The sequence below is a fragment of the Ranitomeya imitator genome, chromosome 4, assembly GCF_032444005.1.
Source record: "Ranitomeya imitator isolate aRanImi1 chromosome 4, aRanImi1.pri, whole genome shotgun sequence".
NCBI lineage: Eukaryota > Metazoa > Chordata > Amphibia > Anura > Dendrobatidae > Ranitomeya > Ranitomeya imitator.
This window is the reverse complement of record NC_091285.1, coordinates 718,609,708-718,633,424: the sequence shown is the minus strand read 5'-3', so window position 1 is coordinate 718,633,424 and position 23,717 is coordinate 718,609,708. Positions and strand designations below refer to the sequence as shown.

General features: G+C 49.7%; 1 protein-coding gene across 1 annotated transcript in view; it reads right to left on the bottom strand.

Moving 5' to 3' along the window:
* Window positions 1-10,746: 10,746 nt before the first annotated feature.
* LOC138677427 (chloride channel protein ClC-Kb-like) overlaps window positions 10,747-23,717 on the bottom strand; it is a 47,936-nt gene continuing 34,965 nt past the window's right edge. Inside the window, exons 12-22 of the mRNA XM_069767541.1 lie at window positions 18,577-18,646; window positions 17,768-17,878; window positions 17,452-17,665; window positions 17,226-17,359; window positions 16,594-16,724; window positions 16,357-16,396; window positions 15,893-15,963; window positions 15,252-15,314; window positions 12,611-12,715; window positions 12,435-12,521; window positions 10,747-12,122 (exon numbers count right to left, since the gene is read on the bottom strand). Of these exons, the coding sequence (XP_069623642.1) occupies window positions 11,955-12,122; window positions 12,435-12,521; window positions 12,611-12,715; window positions 15,252-15,314; window positions 15,893-15,963; window positions 16,357-16,396; window positions 16,594-16,724; window positions 17,226-17,359; window positions 17,452-17,665; window positions 17,768-17,878; window positions 18,577-18,646 (1,194 nt within the window). The 3' untranslated portion in view covers window positions 10,747-11,954. The remainder of the gene's footprint in view (window positions 12,123-12,434; window positions 12,522-12,610; window positions 12,716-15,251; window positions 15,315-15,892; window positions 15,964-16,356; window positions 16,397-16,593; window positions 16,725-17,225; window positions 17,360-17,451; window positions 17,666-17,767; window positions 17,879-18,576; window positions 18,647-23,717) is intronic.

Below are 23,717 nucleotides of genomic sequence, written 5' to 3'. Positions count from 1 at the left end.
GCAGTCACTGTGTACATACATTACATTACTGATCCTGAGTTACATCCTGTATTATACCCCAGAGCTGCACTCACTATTCTGCTGGTGCAGTCACTGTGTACATACATTACATTACTGATCCTGAGTTACCTCCTGTATTATACTCCAGAGCTGCACTCACTATTCTGCTGGTGCAGTCACTGTGTACATACATTACATTACTGATCCCGAGTTACATCCTGTATTATACTCCAGAGCTGCACTCACTATTCTGCTGGTGCAGTCACGGTGTACATACATTACATTACTGATCCTGAGTTATATCCTGTAGATCTTTTATTATAAAAATGAAAAACATAACAATAATAATAGCAGAAAACATAACAAAAATATTAGCCAGAAAATAATCAGTATACTGAACACTGGTCCAGCCGCTCAGTCTTTCCTCTCACACATATTATACAGTATATACAGAATAACTACTTTGACCTTCTGGTCCGGTCACCAAACAAAATAATAATAACAAATAAAATAAACAATGGCAAACAAAAACTATATACATGAACTTTTTTTTTTTTAGTTTTAAATAAAATAACTACAAATTACACAAATATATACAATATTAAGCTATCCTTCATTCCCAACCCCCCGCACTGACTTGAGAGCTGGTCCTGCGTCTCATGCCTCAGTCCAGGTCCAACGTCCATAGGCCAGATCAGGCAGTGCCAGTTTTCCTCCAAACAACCCAGTGTCCCATAGTCCCACAAGATAATCCCACCTCCCCCCTTTTCCCACCACCCAACCTAACACCTACACCCAATTCTATATCCCTATATACAATATATACATTATATACAGCAGCACACACCACAATAATTACACATCACGAAGCCCAAGTTCGGCGCCTGCAGCCCTACATCACTGTATAATGATCAAACAAAACAAAAATCTACAGTGTCAGCAGCAGCCCACCACCAGGAAAGGAGATGACCAGACTAGGGCACACTAAAAGAAAAGCCCCTCCAGAGGAGAGCGGCCCTCCGTGCGCTCAGTCTCCCATACTCCAGAGAGCGCACCTTCACCAGGTCACCGAGTATGGTCCTAAACACATCTTCCACTGGGAGGATTTTTCGTTGCGTCGATACTAAGCACTGTGCGTTCCACGTGTGATACCTAACCACTGCGCTAACTAGAAATAAGGTGCAGCGGTCCCGACCTCCAAGGTCTCCGAATGCTCCATAGGCCCATTCCGCATAGGAGAGACCGGCCAGCCGAGACCAGCCAATGAAGGCGCCCACCCTGTTGTACACCTCTGTGTTGAAGGGACAATGAAGCAGGAAGTGGTCCATGCTTTCCAGCAAGGTACCACAATGCTCCCGAGGACAATTCCTGTCCTCAGAGCTCCTACACTTCAGATTGTCCCTCACACACAGTTTCCCATGGAAGCAGCGCCAAGCCAAGTCCCAAAACTTCGAGGGGATCCTGATAGAATTCAAAAGATGCAGACCCACCCCAAGATCCCGACTTGGGCAGTCCCTGAGCGCCAGAGGCCTCTGGAAATGGGTCAACAGAACCCTATTGTCAAGGAGTTTCCTTGGCAGAGTCCTGATCTCCCACATTCCCAGACCCCACCGACGAATTACCTTCAGAACCAAGGTAGCGTAAGCCGGAAGATGTCCATGCGGTGTGCGAAGATCCTTCACTTGCCCTCCTGTCTCCCATTCCTGGAAGAAAGGCTGAAACCATCCCCTACAGGAGAATACCCACGGAGGAGCCCTCTCTTTCCAGAGGTTTGCGATATTGATCTTAATGAAGGTATCCACAAAGAATACCACAGGGTTGACCATACCCAACCCTCCTAGTCTCCTCATACGGTAAGTAACCTCCCTCTTGACCAGGTTCAGTCTATTCCCCCATAACAGTTGGAAGAACAAACTGTAGACCCGAGTCCAGAGAGATTCCGGCAAGATGCATACACTGCCCAGATAAATCAGTAAAGGGAGCAGGTAAGTTTTGATCAGGTTTACCCTTTCCCTTAGGGTCAAAGACCAACCCTTCCATTGGTTCACCTTCTGAGTGGTGATCTCTAGCCTGCTGTCCCAATTTTGTTTGGGGTAATCTCCCTGGCCAAATTCGATGCCAAGGACTTTTGCAGAGACTTTGGGTCCTGGAAGGGTGTCCGGGAGATCAAAACCAGGATCTCCTCCTCCCAGCCAGAGACTCTCACACTTATCCCGGTTGATCTTGGACCCGGATGCCTCCGAGTAGCGATCTACCTCTGACATCAGCCACCCTGCCTCCTCATGAGAGGAAACAAACACAGTGACATCATCGGCATACGCCACCACCCTCAGAGTGGCTTCCGGTGCTGCCCGGTCCATCCCGATCCCGGCCAACGGTCCACGCTCCACCCTCCTAAGAAGAGGGTCAATCGCAAACACGTACAGCAGCGGGCTCAAGGGACAACCCTGGCGAACACCGGAACCAACCTCAAAAGAGCTGCCAATCCAACCATTCACAAGTGGGAAACTCTCTGCCCCACTGTACAAGGTCTTAAGCCAATCAACAAACCCCCCGGGCAGGCCATATCTCAGAAGGACGGACCAGAGGTACTCATGATTAACCCGATCAAACGCTTTTGCCTGGTCCAGTGACAGCATGTACCCCTTCCAGTGACCAGCCCTACCCTGCTCCACTGCCTCTCGGACACTGAGCACAGCACTAAATGTGCTACGGCCTGGAACAGAGCAATGCTGGGCCCCCGAAAGGAGTTGGGGTGCAAATTTCACCAGCTGATTAAACAGCACCTTTGCCAGAACCTTCCTGTCTTCATTGAGAAGCGCTATGGGACGCCAATTCTCAATGCAAGACGGGTCCTTACCCTTTGACAAGATGATCAGAGCAGACCTCCTCATTGACTTCGGCAGAGTGCCCGAGGAAAGACACTCATTGAATACCTCAGTCAAGAGGGGAACCAAAACGTCCTTAAAGGTCTTATAGAATTCAGATGTTAAGCCATCTGGACCAGGCGATTTTTTTTTTGGGGGGGGCAAGCCCTTCAATCGCCAGCTGAACTTCCTCTTCCCTGATCATTTGTCAAAACGTCAAGAGAGGGGTCTACCCCTGGTTCGGGGACAGCTTCAGCCAGGAAAGCTGACATCTCATCCCAATCAAGATCCCTCTTCCCCAAGAGGTGCGAGTAGAAGGATCTGACAACCTCCAGGATCCCTGATCTGGATCGCCTCAGGGACCCCGTAGTGTCGACCAGTCCTGAAACCACTTTACTATTCACTGACATCTTGCAGTTTCTGTAAGGGTCGGGCGAGCGGTACTTCCCGTAATCCCTCTCAAAAACCAAAGATGCGTGTCTATCGTACTGACACCTCATAAGCAAAGATTTCACTCTGGAGATCTCCTCGCGGCTACCTCCAGTTGAGACAAGATGCTCGAGTTTCCTCCTCAGACCCTGATACAGGCAGTACCTGCTCAGACTCCTGAGGCTCGAGAGCTGGCGGAAGAATCTCGCCACCCTTTCCTTAAACATCTCCCACCACTCTGACTTACTACTACAAAGATCCAGTAATGGTACCTGGCTCTGAAGAAATTCCTCAAAGGACTGTCTTATCTCCGCTTCTTCCAAGAGAGACGAATTGAGCCTCCAAAAGCCTCTTCCCATCCGGAGGGTGTCTGTAACATTCAGAGAAAACAAAATTAAACAGTGGTCGGAGAACTCCACCTCAACAACAGACACTGCTGAAGAGACAGCTTCCTCCTTTAAATAAAACCTATCTATTCTGGACCTACAGTTACCTCTATGATAGGTGAACCCCTCGTGGCCTGGAGTGTGCCGAATGTGGACATCCACCAGGCGAGCCTCACTAGCTATACTATTAAGGGCGACGCTATCATAAGTCAGCTTGTCTCTGGAACCTCCTCTATCTCGGGGCCTCGTGACAGCATTGAAGTCCCCTCCAAAGACAACCTGCCGACTTGTAAAAAGGTAGGGCTTGATCCTCATAAAGAGACACTTCCGGTCCCACTTAGATTGGGGACCATAAATGTTGATGAGCCGGAGCTCTTGTCCCTTCATGAGGACATCTAAGATCAGGCACCTCCCCATTTCTAACTCAATAACCCGTCGGCATTCCACCGGTTCGGTAAAAAGGACTGCCACTCCGCTATACAGCTCGGCCGCAAGAGACCAATAGGAGGGCCCGAGTCTCCACTCCCTCTTAGCTTTAAACACATCTGCCATGTTTGGCAGCCTGGTCTCTTGCAAAAAGAAAATGTCAGCTTCAACCCGGCTGAGAAAATCAAAGGCCGCAAATCTAGCTGTATTTGACTTTATGCTGATGAAATTTATGGACGCCAGCGTCAACGAAGTAGGTTCCGCCATCATTGGTGATTGAGTTAGATGGCTTTCTTTTTCCCACTCCCCTTATGCTCAGCCTCAGAGGAGGAATCCTTCCACTTCTTTAATGACAATGAGGTATCCATTCCCACGTGTTTTTTATTTTTTTCGTCCTCGTCTCTGGACTCTGGGCCAGTCCCTCCCTCCAAGGATCTTACATTCCCAGAAGGAGGAGACTCGGCGTCCCCTGTGAGCCCTGCCGAAGCCAGAACCTCACCCTCCGCTTCCTCCTCAGAGGAAGAGATGTTTTCAAGGGCTTGGAACCGGTTAGAAAGACCAACCAGAGGGGAGTCGGTTTTTCCTTCCTTAGGTACCTTGGTCAGAGCGGGAGAAGATGTTTTATCTCCCTTCTTTCTCTTCTTTTTGGTGCCGAGCTTACGCTTGTCCTCTAGCCACTGCCTATTATCCTCATCCATACTTTAAAAATGGGAGGACTCTGAGGCAGTGGCACTTTCCTCCCTGTGGATCCTCCTGACCTCCTCATCCAACTCATCATCCCTTGGGGCCTCAGCAGCAAGACTGGTGTCCAGAACAGGGGCCGCCCCAGTAGCCCGAGGCTCACCCAGCTCCCTATCCTGTCTGCGCTTGTCTAGACGCCTTAGCTGGGCAGGCGTATTTTTATTGCTTTTTTCCTCGGCCCCTCATCTCCCTCACCCCTGCTAGTTCCCCTGCAGAATCAGCCTCACGGCTTTCTCCCACTGGGGTCACGACTGCGTTAGCGAAGGGGCATGGACAACGGCTGAATGGGTGACCTAACTCACCACACAGGTGACACCTAATCTCCACACAAGATGCAGCAAGATGGCCGATATCCCCACACAATGCACACTTCTGCACAGTGCAGTTTGCGCTGAAGTGTGTGGGGTCGCCGCACCTGTGACAGAGCTTCGGTTGCCCCTGGTAGAACACCAGGATACGATCCCTACCCAGGAAGGCAGATGATGGTATGTGGGCAACCGTACCACCTGAACGCTTAAGTTTTACCATAAACGTCCAGGCCCCTGACCAGATACCAAACTCATCACGGTTTTTCTTTGGCATTTCTACCACCTCTCCATACCGGCCAAGCCACGTCATGATGTCATAACAAGAAAGTGACTCGTTACAAGTCATCACGGTCACTTTCTTGACTTGGTTTTGGCGAGACACCGCCTGAACGGCAAAGTCTCGCCAGCCGGGCTCATTTTTTGCCAACTCCTAGTTTGACCAGAAGAGCTCAAGCCCCTCCGGCCGAACAAAGCTGACATCAAACTCAGGTGTGGAATAGGGATGTATCAAGGCATAGATGTCAATCGCCTTGAAGCCCATCCTCTGCAGGAGCTCCACAACCTTCGACCTTGGAGGACACGAATTACTGCCCCTCCACCGAAGACGGACCACATTCCTACACACACTACCCGGCCCGGCTGTTGGGAGGGACCACACTGTATCCCCCACTCTTTGCTCTCGGAAGGCCCCGAGACCATGCCTCTCTATCCAGAAGGATAGATCAACCTCTCGACCCTCTACCATTAGTGATCTCTCCCCCTTCTTTAGAGCCTCCAGGAGATGCCGTTGCAACACGCCGTCCCCAGAACCCGGAGACGAGGAGGATGTCCTATTTCCCCTGGACGTGACAGCGGCAAAACTCCTGACAGCTGCTGCCACCACCGGGGGGGCAACCGGACAAGTGACCACATCCACACCAACAGCATCACCATTACCCACCTCCATAACCCCCTCACCCTCTACCAAACCAGCAACCACACCACTAGACAAAGAGTTTTCCTCATCCATACCCACGACCACATTCACTCCTGCTGGACCAGTGACAACAGGGGGTGACATTTTGACCTCTGCATCATCAGGCACAAAGGGCTGATTCTCCTGCACAGAACCTGAGGTGACCTCACCCCTGGTCTTACGTGTGCCCTCCGCATCATCAGATGATATTTTCCGCTGCTTTACTGTTACCAGGTGCCGCTGATCTTTCGCCACTGTGGGGCACCGCTGTTCCTTTATATCAGCATCTTGTTGACCAGCAGCGCCAACACAGAACAGGACTTTGGTGGGAGGACCGGAACTCCCAGCCCCAGCAACCCCCTCACACTGCCACCGCTCCTCAACTAAGTGATCAGCGGCAACAGCATTCAGGGGCACCGAGGCTACCGGAGCTGCCCCCGACACCGGGCCGCTCCCCCCTCCCACTGAGGAGCGCACCACAGCATCGTGGCCTGACCGTATGCCCGCCGCCGGGCCGCCCTCACTGTGCACCTGCTGCTACATCCCCGCTACTACCAGCAGAGATGGAGCTCTGCGCCTCATTACGTTGCTTTGTAATCTCCCCGTACCTTTGCACCGGATCCACAGCAGAACCCGGGCTGGGCTGGGCAACGGGGCTTATACAGCGAGCTGACCCCGCAGCCAACTCAGGGGGTACAGGGAGGGGGGCATATACATAGCTTACCGCCTCCTGCAGCTTTGGCTTGATCTTCTTTACCTTTTTCTTCTGGCCCCCAGGTGCCTCCTCTTGTAAATCATCACCAAGATGGAAGTTCTGAAGGCACACTGGGGACTCCAGGAGCTTGATCTCCGCCATTAGCGCCCCTCCCTGGCTGATGTCACTGTCCTCCCCAGAGCCAGCAGAACTGCGACGAGATGTCATTGTCGCCTGTCCAGCAGGGAGCTCGCTGCACGTGGCCTCTGAGTGACTAAGCAGGCTGCCAGGTGGGGCTTTCTGCTGGTCATCCTCATCATCATCATCATCCACCTGGCACTCAGACTGCAGCCCCATCTGCCTTTGCTCTCTGTTATCAGCCATTTATCTGAATCGATCTTCATTAATAACCTTTTCCTTAAACGGTCCACTTTTCTGACTTCAAGCTCATTGATGTCAACTTTCAGTCTCCTTACCTCCGCCTGGAGCTGATTTTTCCTCGGTTTGGAGGAACTTGCAGCTTTGTTGCTTGTGCAGCGCAACTCCTCCCGGAGCCTCATCAGTGTCTTACTCGCTTCTTCATACTCACGGAGGTGGCTCATGACCCGGGAGGCATAGGTGGACACAGACTCCCGGGGTCTCTGCAGTGCCCAACCCTCTTCAGTGAGGTCGGCCTCACCTCCGTGAGCACTCAGCTTTCCTCCGGAAGGACCGCCATCTTGCACGCTAGCAGGCTTGTCCTCCATGGAAGCCTCGCGGCTTCTCTGGGTCTCTGCAGACCTGGGGGGAGTAGGAGCCACATTGCTGCGACTCCTGGTGGAGCGTCTCACCCCTGAATCCTCTGATGTGCAGGCTGGTTGCTGGTTCCTTCTGCCCCCCGCCAGCCTGGTCCGGGAAGCAGAAGCCTGGGACTTGGCTCCCTCACTCATCCCAGGAAACCCACTCCCTCCCTGGGTAAGAGAGAGAGCAGGTCCCCGGGTGGAGAGGTGGTGATTCCCAGGAGCTCAGGAGCACACAGCAGGTTCAGCAGTGACCGCACCCACAATCAACACAATGAGCAGCAGCTGAGCTGCACTCACTACTCTGCTGGTGCAGTCACTGTGTACATACATTACATTACTGATCCTGAGTTATCTCCTGTATTATACTCCAGAGCTGCACTCACTATTCTGCTGGTGCAGTCACTGTGTAAATACATTACATTACTGATCCTGAGTTACATCCTGTATTATACTCCAGAGCTGCACTCACTATTCTGCTGTATTGGATAATGCTCCCTAGTTTTATACAGTGTTTTACTGATGATGGGGTGAGGGGGATCTCGAGGGTGGTAGTGATTAGTGGCGGTGCAGCTGTGTTATCGGACACTGTTCACATCTATCGCACGTCACTTCCTTTATTATTATTTATTATTATACATTTTTATAGCGCCATTTATTCCATGGCGCTTTACATGTGAATACGGGGCAAATATAGACAAATACATTAAACATGAGCAAATAACAAGGCACATGGGTAAATAAGGAGGGAGGACCCTGCCCGCGAGGGCTCACAGTCTGCAGGGGATGGGTGATGAAACACTAGGAGAGGGTAGGGCAGGTTGTGCGGCAGTTCAGTAACTTCAGGATCACTGTAGGCTTGTCGGAAGAGGTGAGTCTTCAGGTTCTTTTTGAAGGTTTCTATGGTAGGTGAGAGTCTGATGTGTTGGGGTAGAGAGTTCCAGAGTATGGGAGAAGCACGGGAGAAGTCTTGGATGCGGTTGTGGGAAGAGGAGATAAGAAGGAGGTCTTGAGAGGATCGGAGGTTGCGTGCGGTAAGTAACGGGAGACCATGTCACAGATGTATGGAGGAGACAGGTTGTGGATGGCTTTGTATGTCATTGTGAGGGTTTTGAACTGCAGTCTCTGGGTGACAGGAAGCCAGTGAAGGGCTTGACACAGGGGAGAGGCTGGGGAATAGCAGGGAGACAGGTAGATTAGTCGGGCAGCAGAGTGTAGGATGGATTGGAGCGGTGCCAGAGTGCTAGAGGGGAGGCCAGAGAGTAGGAGGTTGCAGTATAGGCTGAACTGGATGGACAAATGTCTTTTTTCGGCCTTACTAACTATGTTACTATGTTATGTTAGTCGAGGCGGGAGATAAGGGCATGCACTAGCGTTTTTGTGGTGTTGTGGTAAAGGAAAGCACGGATATTGGAAATATTTTTGAGTTTGAGACGGCAGGAGGAGGCAAGGGCTTGGATATGTGGCTTGAAAGAGAGGGCAGAGTCGAGGATCACCCCGAGGCACCGGGCGTGTGGGACTGGGGAAAGTGAGCAGCCATTGACATTGATGGATAGGTCTGGTGGAGGGATAGAGTGAGATGGGGAAAGATGATGAATTCTGTTTTGTCCATGTTCACCTGTAGAAAGCGAGCAGAAAAGAAGGCTGAAATAGCAGACGGTGCGGGATTTTGGTAAGGAGGTGAGGTCAGGTCCGGATAGGTAGATCTGTGTGTCATCGGCGTAGACATGATACTGCATACCGTGGGATTCTATGAGCTGTCCCAGGCCGAAAGTGTAGATGGAGAAGAGTAGGGGTCCTAGAACAGAGCCTTGAGGAACACCGACTGACAAGGGGCGAAGTGAGGAGGTGGTGTGGGGGAGGGAGACACTGAATGTTTGGTCTGTCAGATATGACGAGATCCAGGAAAGGGCCAAGTCTGTGATGCCAAGAGATGAGAGAATTTGTAGCAAAAGGGAGTGGTCCACAGTGTCAAAGGCAGAAGACAGGTCCAGGAGAAGGAGGACAGAGTAGTGTCGCTTGCTCCTGGCAGTTAGTAGGTCATTGGTGACTTTCGTTAGGGCAGTTTCAGTTGAGTGATGGGAACGGAAGCCTGATTGTAACCGATCAAAGAGGGAGCAGGAGGAGAAGTGGGAGGACAGTTCAAGATGGACGTGTTGCTCCAGCAATTTGGAGGCATAAGGGAGAAGAGATATCAGGCGATAGCTAGACACAGAGGATGGGTCGAGGGAGGGCTTTTTGAGGATGGGTGTGATCTTGGCATGCTTGAAGGATGAGGGGAAGACACCTGTTGTGAGAGGTTGAAGAGGTGCATTAGGATTGGGATGAAGACCGTGGAAAGGTTAGGGATGAGGTGGGACGGGAACGGGTCAAGCGTGCAGGTGATGAGGTGTGATCTTGACAGGAGGGTGGAGAGCTGATCTTCTGTCATGGTGGAGAAGCTGGTTTTGGAGGAGCAGGGTTGAGCAGCTAAGAGGGGCAGTGGGCGCTGTGGGACAAAGCTTTCTCTGATCGTATCGATCTTCTGTTTAAAGAAAGAGGCGAAGTCTTCAGCAGAAATGAGGGGGGAGGGGGGAGGTGCTGGGGGACAGAGTAGAGAATTGAAAGTATTGAAAAGCTGTTTAGGGTTGTGAGACAGGAAGGATATGAGAGATGAGAAGTAAGTTTGTTTTGCTGCAGTGAGCGCAGACTTGAAGCTGGCGAGGGACTGCTTGTATGCAGTGAAGTGGTCGGCAGAGCGGGATTGCTTCCATCTCCGCTCAGCAATCCTGGAAGCCCGTCTTAATTCTTTGGTCAGGCTGGTCAGCCAGGGCTGCCTGTTGATTGTACGAGTTTTACTATGCATGAGCGGGGCGGCCGAATTGAGTGTTGCTGTTATTGTGGTGTTATAAAAAGTGGCAGCAGCATCTGTGTCATGAAGGGAAGCTGTCTGTGAGAGGGAGAAGGGACTCCGAGAGTGATTGTAAGTTGAGATGTTTGAGATTTCTGCGAGGGAGTTTGTGGAGTGGGGGTTGCACATTAGGAGAGGAGAGGGAAGAGAATGTCAGTAGGTTGTGGTCAGACAGGGGGAGGGGTGTGTTAATGAGATTAGTAAGGGAGCAGAGGCGGGTGAAGATGAGGTCCAGCGTGTGGCCATCTTTGTGAGTGGCCTCAGAGGACCATTGAGTGAGGCCAAAGGAGGCAGTCAGTGATAGAAGTTTAGAGGCAGCTGAGGTGGAAGTGTCAATGGGGATATTGAAATCACCCATGATGATAGTGGAGATGTCGACAGAGAGGAAATTAAGTAGCCAGGTGGTGAAGTGGTCGAGAAAGGTGGAGATGGCAAGTTCTGGGGGGCGGTAGATGACAGCCAGCTGGAGGTTGTAGGGGAAATAGATGCGGACAGATTGCACCTCAAACGAGGGAAGAGTAGCGGATGGTGGTAGCGGGATTGGAGTGAAGGAGCAGGTGTCGGACAGGAGCAAGCCAACTCCTCCACCACGTTTGTTGCTGGGGCGAGGGGTGTTAGAGAGGTGGAATCCGCCATAGGAGAGCGCAGCTGGAGAGGCAGAGTCAGAGGGGGTGAGCCAGGTTTCAGTGAGGCCGAGGAAGGATAGTTTGTTGGTGATGAAGAGGTTATGGATAAATTGCAGTTTGTTGCAGATGGAGCGTGCGTTTCATAGTTCTCCAAGTAGGGGGAGTGGGGGCTGGATGAATGGGTATGAGGTATCAGTATTACAGAATAGATTTTATTATAAAAAAATATTAAATATATTTTAGTTTCTGGTGATGACTTGTCTGCCCCGCATCCGTTGCTGAGAGGTGATGACTTGTCTGCCCCGTGGCCCTTGCTGTGAGGTGTTAACTTGTTGGCCCCGCTGCCGTTGCTGTGAGGTTTTGACTTGTTGCCCTGAGGCCGTCGCCTTGAGGTGATGACTTGTTGCCCGGCGGCCGTTGCTGTGAGGTGATGAGTTGTCGGCCCCACGACCTTTTCTGTGAAGTGTTGACTTGTTGCCCCGCGGTTGTTGCTGTGAGGTGTTGACTTGTTGCTCCGAAGCCGTTGCTGTGAGGTGATGACTTGTCGGACCCACGGCCATTGCTGACAGTCGGTCCGTGTTCGCATCCCCGGGCCGTCACTATTTATAGCAGGAGTCTGTAACTTGTGGAGACACTAGAACTCCCAGCATGGCGGTAGCCGGATCCCCACGCGGTCAACACTGATAGCTGGGGTTAAGGCTGTGTCCTAGAAACTCCTTGTATCTTGGGCAGGTTTTGTAGTAGCTGGTTTTGTCCGGTCCTCCATTTGCAGCTCACTGATAATAATATTCCCCCGTTATTGGTGCTGTCCAGAGTGGCAGCATTCATGAGTCAGTCTCCGCTGACAGTGTAATCAGCTTAAGGTTTTGGTGGACGGTTCCTCTAAATCTCGAGCTTGACAGTCAGGGTGGGGATTGATCAGCGACTGCAGGGTGTAGCTCTCTTGGACGTTCTCCTCGGCTTTTGGGGCTATTCTGGATGTGAACGTGCCCTTCACGGTGCCGTGGACGGCGTCTTTCAGCTGTGGAGATGTAGAGTCCAGGGTTACTGTATGTGGGTGGTCAGAGATCATCATGGTGAAGACTCCAAGGCTTCTCGACAACACATGGCACCAACCATAAATCTCCACCAGGGCAGATGGACGTCTACCAGTTATTACGGCAGAGAAGGAGCCGATTACTGGACAGAGGTGGTGAGAGGAGCCTCTCCGCCACCCCATGTTAAAATGAGCTTCACCATGTGACAATGCAGACACTGGTCAATGTCCAGCTCCGGACTGGTGCACCTGACCAATATCAGATTCACACATTGTAGCTGTCATGACAATAATTACCTCACTCAGAGACACCACCCCGACCAGCTGGCCAGTCCTGGTAACATATCCCAGGCACAGGCCCAGAAGATTGAAGAGGTCGTAGCACTGAGAAACGAGAAGGAAAGAGAATGATACAAGCGAGTAGAGCTGACGCTGTCAGGCCCACGGGACAACAGCTTCTCCTGTGACCTCACCTGGTACAGCGTCTGTTTCTCCATAAGTCTGTATGGTGCGGGGTCAATTATCAGGTTGTCGATGGGCACAACCTCATTGAGCTGGCGGCACTCCCACTCCTCCACCTGTGAAATACAACGTGCCGCTAAGAGCCGGAGACATTGCAGGAAACACTGACGACATGAAGACAACTATACATCTGCGGGTCATGGATATCAGAGTGTCGGCAAATATAGACAGTCAATGGTCACTATAACACACCTCCACCTGTAATACAGCCTACACCTGTGATGTTCTCTACCAATGATATCTCCCACCTGTAATGTCCTCCACCTGTATTATCCCTACATATAACATCCACCACCTGTGATGTCCCTCACATGGAAAGTCCTCCACCTGTAAAGTCCCCCACTTGGGATGTCCTTCACCTGGGATGTCCTTCACCTGTGATATCCTCCACTTGTGATGTCCTCCACCTGTAATGTCCCCCACCTGTGATGTCATCCTCCTGTGATGTCCTCAAACTGTAATGTTCTCCACACGTGATGTCATCCACCTGGGATGTCCTCCACCTGGAATGTCCTACACCTTTAATATCCTACACCTAGGATATCCCCACCTGTGATGCCCTTACCTGTGATATCTTCCACCCAGGATGTCCCCACCTGTGATGCACTTACCTGTAATAACCTCCACCTATGATGTCCTCCACCTGTGATGTCTGCCTCCTGTAATGTCCCCCCCACCGGTGATGTACTTCTCCAGTAATATGCTCCACTTGTGATATCTCCCACCTTTAATGTCCTCCACCTGAATTTTCCCTACTTGCTCTCATCTAACTTGCTATTTGACAATCTACAATCTAGTTTCCGTCGTCATCATTCCACTGAGACAGCCCTGACCAAAATGACTAACAACTTACAGCCAAAGGTAACAGACAATACTCTATACTCCTCCTTCTAGACCTGTCTTCTGCTTTTGACACAGTTGACCACTGTCTCCTACTACAGATCCCCTCTTCCTTTGGCATCAAAGATCTTGCAATATCCTGGATCTCCTCGTACCTTTCCAGCCGCACATTCCGCATCTCCCATTCCCAAACTACCTCCTCATCCCACCCTCTCGCTGTTTGAGTCCCTCAAGGCTCTGTTCTAGGACCCCTACTCTTCTCAATACATAAACTTGGCTGGAACAACTCATAAAGTCTCATGGATTCCAGTACCAGCTTTATGCTGATGACACTCAGATCTACCTCTCTGGCCCAGACGTCACCTCCCTGCTGTCCAGAATCTCTGAGTGTCTATCAGTCATATCCTCCTTCTTCTCCTCTCACTTCCTCAAACTCAATGTGGACAACTCTGAACTCATCATCTTTCTTCCATCTCGCAGATCTTCACTACCTGATCTATCTCTCACAATAAATGACATCTCTCTCCTCCACTTCTCCCCTCTGCAAATCTCTTCACTGGCTTCTATTCCCTCAGCATATCCAGTTCAACTTACTAATACTGATGTACAAAGCCATTCATAACCTGTCTCATCCATATATCTCTGAACTAATTTCCCGATATCTTCCCTCACGTGATCTCTGGTCCTCCCAAGACCTCCTTCTCTCCTCCACACATATTTGCTCCTCACCCAACCGCCTCCAAGACTTCTCCCGAATATCCTCCATCCTCTGGAATTCTTTGCTCCAACACGTCTGACTGTCAACCACCTTCGGATCCTTCAGATGGAACATGAAAACCCATCTCTTCAGGAAAGCTTACAGCCTGCACTGACCCCGCTGCCTCCTCATCACTACCGAAGCTACCGCCTCACCAACACCGGAGCTACCGCCTCACCAACACCGGAGCTACCGCCTCACCAACACCGGAGCTCCTGCAACCCTTAACCTACTGTCTCCTTCCCCACCATCCTGTAGAATGTAAGTCCACAAGGGCAGGGTCCTCGCCCCTCTGTATCAGTCTGTCATTGTTAGTTTGTTTACTGTATGTTTGTATGTAACCTCTTCTCATGTACAGCACCATGGAATCAATGGTGCTAGAGAAAAAATAATAATAATACTTGTAATTTCCTTCACCTGTATTAGCTTTACGTGTAATACCCCCCACCTGTGATGTCCTCCACCTGTGATGCCATTACCTGTAATATCCTCCACCTGGGATGGCCCCCCTACCTGTGATGTCCTCCCACCTGTGATGTCCTCCCAATATATCTTCTACCTGTGATGTCTCCCACCTGTGACGTCCCCCCCCCTCGAGATGTCCCTCCACCTGGGATTTCCACCACCTATAATATCTTCTACCTGTGATGTCCCCTCCTGTCACCTTTGATGTCCTCCCACCTGTGATGTTCTCCCGCCTGTGATGTTTTTCCAAATGGAATATCCTCCACCTGGGATGTCCCCCAACCTGGGATGTCCGCCCACCTGTGATGTCCCCCCACATGTGATGTCCTCCATTTGGGATGTAACTCTACCTGGGATGTCCCCCCACATGTGATGTCCTCCACTTGGGATGTAACTCTACCTGGGATGTCCACCAACTGGGATGTCCTCCCCCTGTGATAAGTCTCCATATTCAACATTATATTCCACATGTTTCCCACCCATCACATACACCATGATCCTGACGGACCTGTCAGGACTACTATACCCACCATTTTCAGGTACTGGTTTCGGAATTTGCTTGAGCGCCTCTTGCGGCCCACTGGCCTTTGAGTCTGTGAATTAGAGTTACTGAGTGTGAGCACTTGTTTACCGCACTGATCGCAGCCATCATCTGTCCAAACAGGGGATACATGTCCCGTATTCAATACACAATCACTCCTGACAACCTGGACACACGACTCTTCATTCCTTGTGTCTGGGGGAATGTCTGACTCTACAAGGCTGAGCGTACTTGTGTATGAAGGAGTGTCTGACTGTACCAGGCTGAGCGTGCATGTGTATGGGGGAGTGTCTGACTTTACCAGGCCGAGTGTACTTGTGTATGGGGGATTATCTGTCTACCAGTCCGAGCGTGTCGTGTGTATGGGGGAGTGTCTGACTAACAAGCCGAATGTGCTTGTCTATGGAGGAGTGTACGACTACCAGGCCGAGCGTGCATGTGTATGCGAGAGTGTTTGAATATACCAGGCCGAGTGTGCATGTGTATGGAGGAGTGTCTGACTGTACCAGACCGAGTGTGTATGGAGGCTTGTCTGACTGTACCAGGCAGAGCGTGCATGTGTATGGGGGAGTCAGGAGGGACACATTAGGGCACCTGTACACCACAGTCGGCTGGTGGATGCGTGCTCACCTCCTCGCTTTCATAGGTGATGGTCTCCTGGGCGCTGTAGGTGGCTGTGTCTCCGCTCTCCGGCTCCTCTGCTGAGATGAGGGAATACAGATGACGGCTCGTGACTGCCGGACTTATCGCTTTATCTTAGCAGTGTGGGACATCTAGGGGCTTCCCTCAGATGTAGTCCCCATGGCTGAGACCCTCATATATGATGGACACCCACCACATGCTGCTGGGAATGAAGAAATGGCCGCACAATCTGACTAGGGCGTCTGCTTCACAATTTTTGGAAACCTCATAATGGAGAGAGCCATGATGGTGGGCACTGCTCTCTTCCTGGAGGCATCCAGCAGGGCCGCCCTTCAGACAGATGGGACCACTCTATCAGACATGGATGAGGAATCATGCTGGGGATTTGGCTCTGAAGCATGACAAGTTAATGGGGCAAATATCAGTGATCAGGACGCTAGGGCAGCACTCACCAGTTCTGGGCAGTTTCGGTCTTGAGCAATCACCCAGGGACTGAAATACAAAAAAAGCGACGACACGACGGTTAGCGGCCACCTCCTTCTATTATTACATTGCCAAGTGCTTTGCTTTCTTTTCTTACGACTTCCTCTCCTCCCCGGTGGTCATTTTTCATTCCTGCTGTGTTCTATGGATTATGCCCCCCTATATCAACCCCACCCCACTCCCATGGTCCCAGGCTGTACTTTTACCGTTCTGTTATGGTTCATGTTACTCCCGGGCTGGTTCATCATATACTGCATCCTCCGCTCGGTGCTCAGTTGGTCAGACAGGAGTTTATCGAGAGTTTTACGACTAACAGAGCCAAGAAGGATCCTAGAATCTGAAGAAAGTAAAAGACTTGTGTTACAAAGTGTCCTGATGTCACCGAGACAAGGTCAGAGGATAAGAACAAGTCATTGATCGGTAGAGATAAGAGAAGGGTAGATATGAGATCGGGAGAGGCCGGGCAAAGGTGGAACCACTACATGTGAGGAGGCTTAGCTTTACAGTCTTCACATCATATAATGGCCTACAGAAGCCTTTACCTAAAGAGATGGGAAGATGCCCCCTTGTCCCGTGAAACCACTGCCTATCTCTAAAGGATCTTCCTGGACTCTACGACACCGCTGCAGAGATCCACCAGTAGCGTCCTGTGCCGGTGTCCGGCCTCAATACTACACGTCATGAGCAGCCCAATCACAGAGATGGTGGACAGAAGAAGCCAGTCCTCCCCTCTTGTTCTAGACAATCCAGGCACTCAGGATTTATCACGACCAATCCCAACAACCATTACTGAAGAGCACGGAATACCGCACAGCCCCAAGATAAAAAGAAGACGAACCTTCAGCATCGACAATGGGAAACTGCCTAAAATCCGAATACTTAAGGAGGTTCCGGACATCTTTGTATTTGAAGCCCTTCACGAGATACCGCAGATCGGTCACCATGAAATCCTCTGCACATATATCATGGGCACTGGGAAGTAAAGAAAGCATTACTGTGAGACCCAACCTGGAGCCCTGTCCTCCCACCGTCCAGTCTAGAGTCTCATCTCCCTGCCATCTCACCAGTTCTTCCCAAATGCCAGCTTTGGGAGGTACGGAAGCTTCTTGACTATGACTATAATGTCAAAGAATGAATTCTGGAAGCTTTGACTGATGGCGTTCGCTATAAGGACAGCAATCAGGACTGGGAGAATATGCGACATCTGCCCCGTCAGCTCAAATACCAGAAGCGCTGTAGAGAGGGTGTGTGTGACGGCCCCAGAATAGGCTGCGGCCCCTGCAAGAATGAGAAGAACCAGATTAGAAGATGAGGGCCACCATGTTATCAGCCATCATGTCGCCATCATAGGGGACACGTGAATCTGAGTAATCCTGGCACCTGCGAGTGCGTAACCAGCCGGAGTGATCTTAATAGGGATGCCTTCTGAGATAATCCCATCAGGAAAGATTTTGGCAATTATTTCTCCATACAGACGACCAAGTCCAGCACCTGTAGGAACAAACGAGAAGCTGACAAATCCGTACTTGGTGGTCGGCTCAGTGTACGATGTAGACAGATCCCTACAGATTGACCATGTGAATGGGAAAGGACACCAGGAAAACGGAGAATGTGGTCAGGAATCGCTCAGTAGATAATCTGCATAAACCTCAGGATTATTAGGTGTGAGCGATGGATTACATGGGACTGCTCACCACTGGAGGGGTCTGTATATACCATCTCATCACCATAGGGCTCATGGACCACCCGTGATGCTGGGTTGTCTATCTGAGGAAGGATGTGAAGGGTACAATGAGTTATCCTTCCAATGGCGATGACTTCTCCGTGCACCATCAATAGGGACGGTCACTGCAGGGCAGGACCATGTGGACCTGAACATGAATGATGCACCTTGGAGCCTCTTCAGAGAAAGTAGATAATTTTCGTATTCCATCTCATTTGTGGACCTCCATCCACGAGACTGATGCATGCTCTTAGATTACCACTTTTCATACCGGGAGAGTCGATGATCACAGCCTGCCGTATAGTACGGCCGCTGAACCGGGGTAATCAATGATGATGGTTCCCTGTAGGCATGCCAGTAATTAGCAGGGGTCCTGGACCCCCGCTGATGAAATATTGATGGGCACAGGTTAAAAATCAGTTGAACTCATTCAATATATACTCAGCGAGGCCACGACATAACTCACCGTATACAAAAACGGGAAGGAAGTATCCGGCTGGGATGATCATGGTGTTTGCAAACAGGAGCAAAAAAAACTAAAGAGACACAAATAAAAAAAGCTAGAATCATAATATAACACAAATACTGTATAATACTCACAAATATCACACACATAATATATACCCCGATATATATCACACACATAATATATACAGAACAACCCAATATATCACACATGATATATACAGAATACCCAGATATATCACACATGTAATATACACAGAACAACCCGATATATCACACACATAATATATACAGAATACCCAGATATATCACACATAATATATGCACAATACCCATAAATATCACACACATGATATATACAGAATACCCCGATATATCACACACATAATATATACCGAATATCCAGATATATTACGCACATAATACATAGAGAATACCCACAAATATCACACACATAATATATACAGAATACCCAGATATATCACACACATAATATATACAGAATACCCAGATATATCACACATAATATATGCACAATACCCATAAATATCACACACATGATATATACAGAATACCCCGATATATCACACACATAATATATACCGAATATCCAGATATATTACGCACATAATACATAGAGAATACCCACAAATATCACACACATAATATATACAGAATACCCAGATATATCACACACATAATATATGCAGAATACTCCGATATATCACACATAATATTTACAGAATACCCTGATATATCACACACATGAAATATACAGCATACCCCAATATATCACACACATAATATACATAGAAAACCCTGATATATCTGGTCCACTCTTAATTCTCTGACCAAGATGAACAGAGACCACTCCTCTGGTTCACACCTGGATGCACTTAGTTGTACATATATTGCATAGCACAAGTCTGCAAAGACTTTAGTTTGCTGTGTGATTCCTATAAGTGTGTCCTAAAAGTGTGAAGATTAATGTAGAATTAAAACCAGAATTGAACCAGAATGGAACTGAAGGTAACTGGACACAGTCACTGTAAACAATGTTTCTGTTTGTTTTCACTTTCACCCCTATAATCCTTCACTTTCTGCTAACTCCCCTAATTCCTACTCCTAGTAAGGAACTGTTCATCTCTTCTTCAATCCTCCCCATCCATCTCACCTCCTCCTCAGAACTGTTCCTCAACATACAATCCTCTGTCTCCAAGCATAAACAGCCCCCTAATGCCTCTCCTACTCCCACCTGCTAACACTTTCTCTGCTCCTTCTCACTTCTGGTGATATCTCTCCAAATCCTGGTCCTCACCACATACCCACAGTCAGTTCTACCTCCCATCCACACTCCATCACAAATGTCCATAACCTCTCTAACCTTATACCCATTCACCCAGCCCCCGCTTCCCCAGTCCCACTAACAGGAGCTCTGTGGAATGCTCGCTCTGTCCGCAACAAGCTTTCCTACATCCACGATCTTTTTGTTACTACCAAACTTTCCTTGCTCGCCATCACAGAAACCTGGCTCACCCCCCTCTGACACAGCCTCTCCTGCAGCACTTTCGTATGGTGGCTTCCACCTTTCCCACACACCCCGCCCCAGCAGCAAACATCACGGAGGAGTTGGTTTTCTCCTGTCAGATAACTGCTCCTTCACCCCAATCCCACTGCCACCTTCTGTTACCCTCCCTTCCTTTGAGGTGCACTCTATGCGCATCTATTCCCCCACCAACCTCCAACTGGCTGTCATTTACCGCCCCCCAGGGCCAGCCACCACCTTCTTTGACCATTTTACCACCTGGCTACTTCATTTCCTTTCTGCGGACATCCCCACTATCATCATGGGTGACTTCAACATCCCCAATGAAACTTCCCTCAGCTGCCACTAAACTTCTATCTCTCACTTCATCCTTCGGCCTCACTCAATGGTCTTCTACAGCCACCCACAAAGATGGTCACACACTGGACCTCATCTTCACCCGCCTCTGCTCCCTATCTAACCTCTCTAACTCACCTCTTCTTCTTTCTGACCACAATCTACTTACATTCTCTTCCCTCTCCTCTTCTTGTCTACAATCCCCACCCCACAAACTTGCACACCCTCGCAGAAATCTTAAACACCTTGATCTACATTCACTCTCTGAATCCCTCCTCTCTCTCACAGACATAAGTTCCCTACACAACGCGGATGCTGCTGCCGCTCTATATAACACCACAATAACTGTAGCTTTGGAATCTCTTGCCCCTCTCACACATACCAAAGCTTGCAAAATCAACAGACCACCCTGGAACACCAGCCTGACCAAAGAACTGAGGCGAGCTTCCAGGGCTGCTGAGCGGAGATGGAAAAGATCCCACTTCAACGAGCACTTCATCGCATTCAAACAGTCCCTCACTACTTTCTAGGCCACACTCACCACAGCAAAACAAACCTACTTCTCATCTCTCATATCCTCTCTAACAACCCTAAACAGTTATTCAACATATTCAATTCTCTCCTCCGTCCCCCAGCACCTCCTCCCTCTCCACTTATCTCAGCTGAAGACTTTGCCTCATTTTTCAAGCAGAAGATTGATAACATCAGAGACAGATTTAGTTGACAACCCCCAGAGCCCTTCCTCCCAACTGCCCAGCCCTCCACCTCCAAAATCAACTTCTCCACCATTACAGAAGATCGACTCTCCACTCTACTCTCAAGATCGCATCTCACCACATGTGCACTTGACTCGATCCCATTCCACTTCATCTCTAACCTCGCCATAGTCTTCATCCCAACCCTAACCCATCTCTTCAACCTATGAATAACAACTGGTGTTTTCCCCTCAAGCTTTAAACATACCTCAATCACACCTATCCTCAAAAAGCCCTCTCTTGACTCATCCTCTGTATCTAGCCCTATATCACTTCTCCCCTATGCCTCAAAACTACTGGAGCAACACGTCCATCTTGAACTGTCTTCCCATCTCTCTTCCTGCTCCCTCTTTGACCGCCTACAATCTGGCTTCCGGTCACACCATTCCACTGAAACTGCCCTAACTAAGGTCACCAATGACCTATTAACTGCCAAGAGCAAACGACTACTCTGTCCTCCTCCTCCTGGACCTGTCGGCTGCCTTTGACACAGTGGACCATACCTTATTACTACAGACCCTCTCATCCCTTGGCATCACAGACTTGGCCCTATCCTGGATCTCATCATACCTAACAGACCGGACATTCAGCGTCTCCCACTCACACACCACCTCCTCACCTCGCCCCCTATCTGTCGGACTCCCACAAGGTTCAGTCCTAGGGCCCCTGCTCTTCTCCATTTACACCTTTGGCCTGGGACAGCTCATAGAATCTCATGTTTTTTTAGAATCATCTCTATGCTGATGACATGCAGATCTACATCTCTGGACCAGATATCACCACCCTACTAACCAGAATCCCTCATTGTCTGTCCGCTATTTCATCCATCTTCTCCGCTAGATTTCTAAAACTTAACATGGACAAAACAGAATTCATCATCTTTCACCCATTTCACGCGACCCCCCCAACGAACCTATCCATTACAGTTAACGGCTGCCCACTCTCCCCAGTCCAACAAGCTCCCTGTCTCGGGGTAAACCTTGACACTGATCTCTCCTTCAAACCGCATATCCAAGCCCTTTCCACTTCCTGCTGCCTTCAACTCAAAAATATTTCATGGATCCGTACATTCCTAAATCAAGAATCTGCAAAAACCCTAGTCCATGCCCTCATCATCTCCCACCTTGACTACTACAACCTCCTGCTCTGTGGCCCCCCTCTAACACTCTCTCACCCCTCCAATGTATTCTAAACTCTGCTGCCCGACTAATCCACCTGTCCCCCTGCTATTCCCTGGCCTCTCCCCTCTGTCAATCCCTTCACTGGCTCCCCATTACCCAGAGACTCCAGTACAAAACCCTAACCATGACATACAAAGCCATCCACAACCTGTCTCCTCCATACATCTGTGTCCTCGTCTCCCGGTACTTTCCTGCACGCAACCTCTGATCCTCACAAAATCTCCTTTTCTACTCCCATCTTATCTCCTCTTCCCACAATCGTATACAAGATTTCTCTCGCGCATCCCCCCTACTCTGGAACTCTCTACCACAACACATCAGACTCTCACCTACCATCGAAACCTTCAAAAAGAACCTGAAGACCCAACTCTTCCGACAAGCCTACAACCTGCAGTAACCACCGATCGACCAAACCGCTGCACGACCAGCTCTACCCTCGCCTACTGTATCCTCACCCATCCCTTATAGATAGTGAGCCCTTGCGGGTAGGGTCCTCTCTCCTCCTGCACCAGTTGTGACCTGTATTGTTTAAGATTATTGTACTTGTTTTTATTATGTATACTTGTCACGGGGCTACCGCGACAGAGAGGTTCCAGAGAACCGCAGCGCTCTGGGCCTCGTTCACACACAGTGAACAGAAGCTCTTCTCCTGTATTCTGAACTGGCTGCTTTGAGCTAGCAGTGCAGGATTTAACCTTATTGCTGAGTTGCTGAGAGCTGGGTCTCTCTGCTGAAGTGGATTTTGCAATCTCATCCTCTATATAGACCCAGCCCTGACTACAGCTATTGTCAGTGATCAGTTCTGCTGCCTGGCTTGGAGGTTGAAGGAGTGTGGGATTTGGAGTTTGGAGTTTTATTTACAGAGATTGGTGTCTGCTGTTTTGGTTGTATGTTAAACCTGTTTTCCTTCCTAAGTTTTTTCCTTCTCTTCCCTTCTCTGTGTTTCCTCTGTGGTTGTGTGAGCATTTGGTGAGTTTGAGACTTTTAGTTACCTTGTATGTATACTCTGTTTATTGTTGTATTTATACACTGGTGCAGTGCACCTCCCTTGGGGGGAGAGGGGGCCACTGACAGGACCTGCACAGGAGACAGGGATACGCTGGTGGCTCAGGCCTCCTAACCATCATAGGTACCCCTGAGATAAGGGAAGGCCAGGGCCCCATTATAATGGCAGGGACAGGTGCGGGTCCCAGTACGCCGTCCTGCCCCTTTATCGCCGTTAACGGCGTGGCAATACCCCTCCTCACATGTAAAGCGCCATGGAATAAATGGCGCTATAATAATCAATAATAATGATATATCACACACATAATATATACAGAAT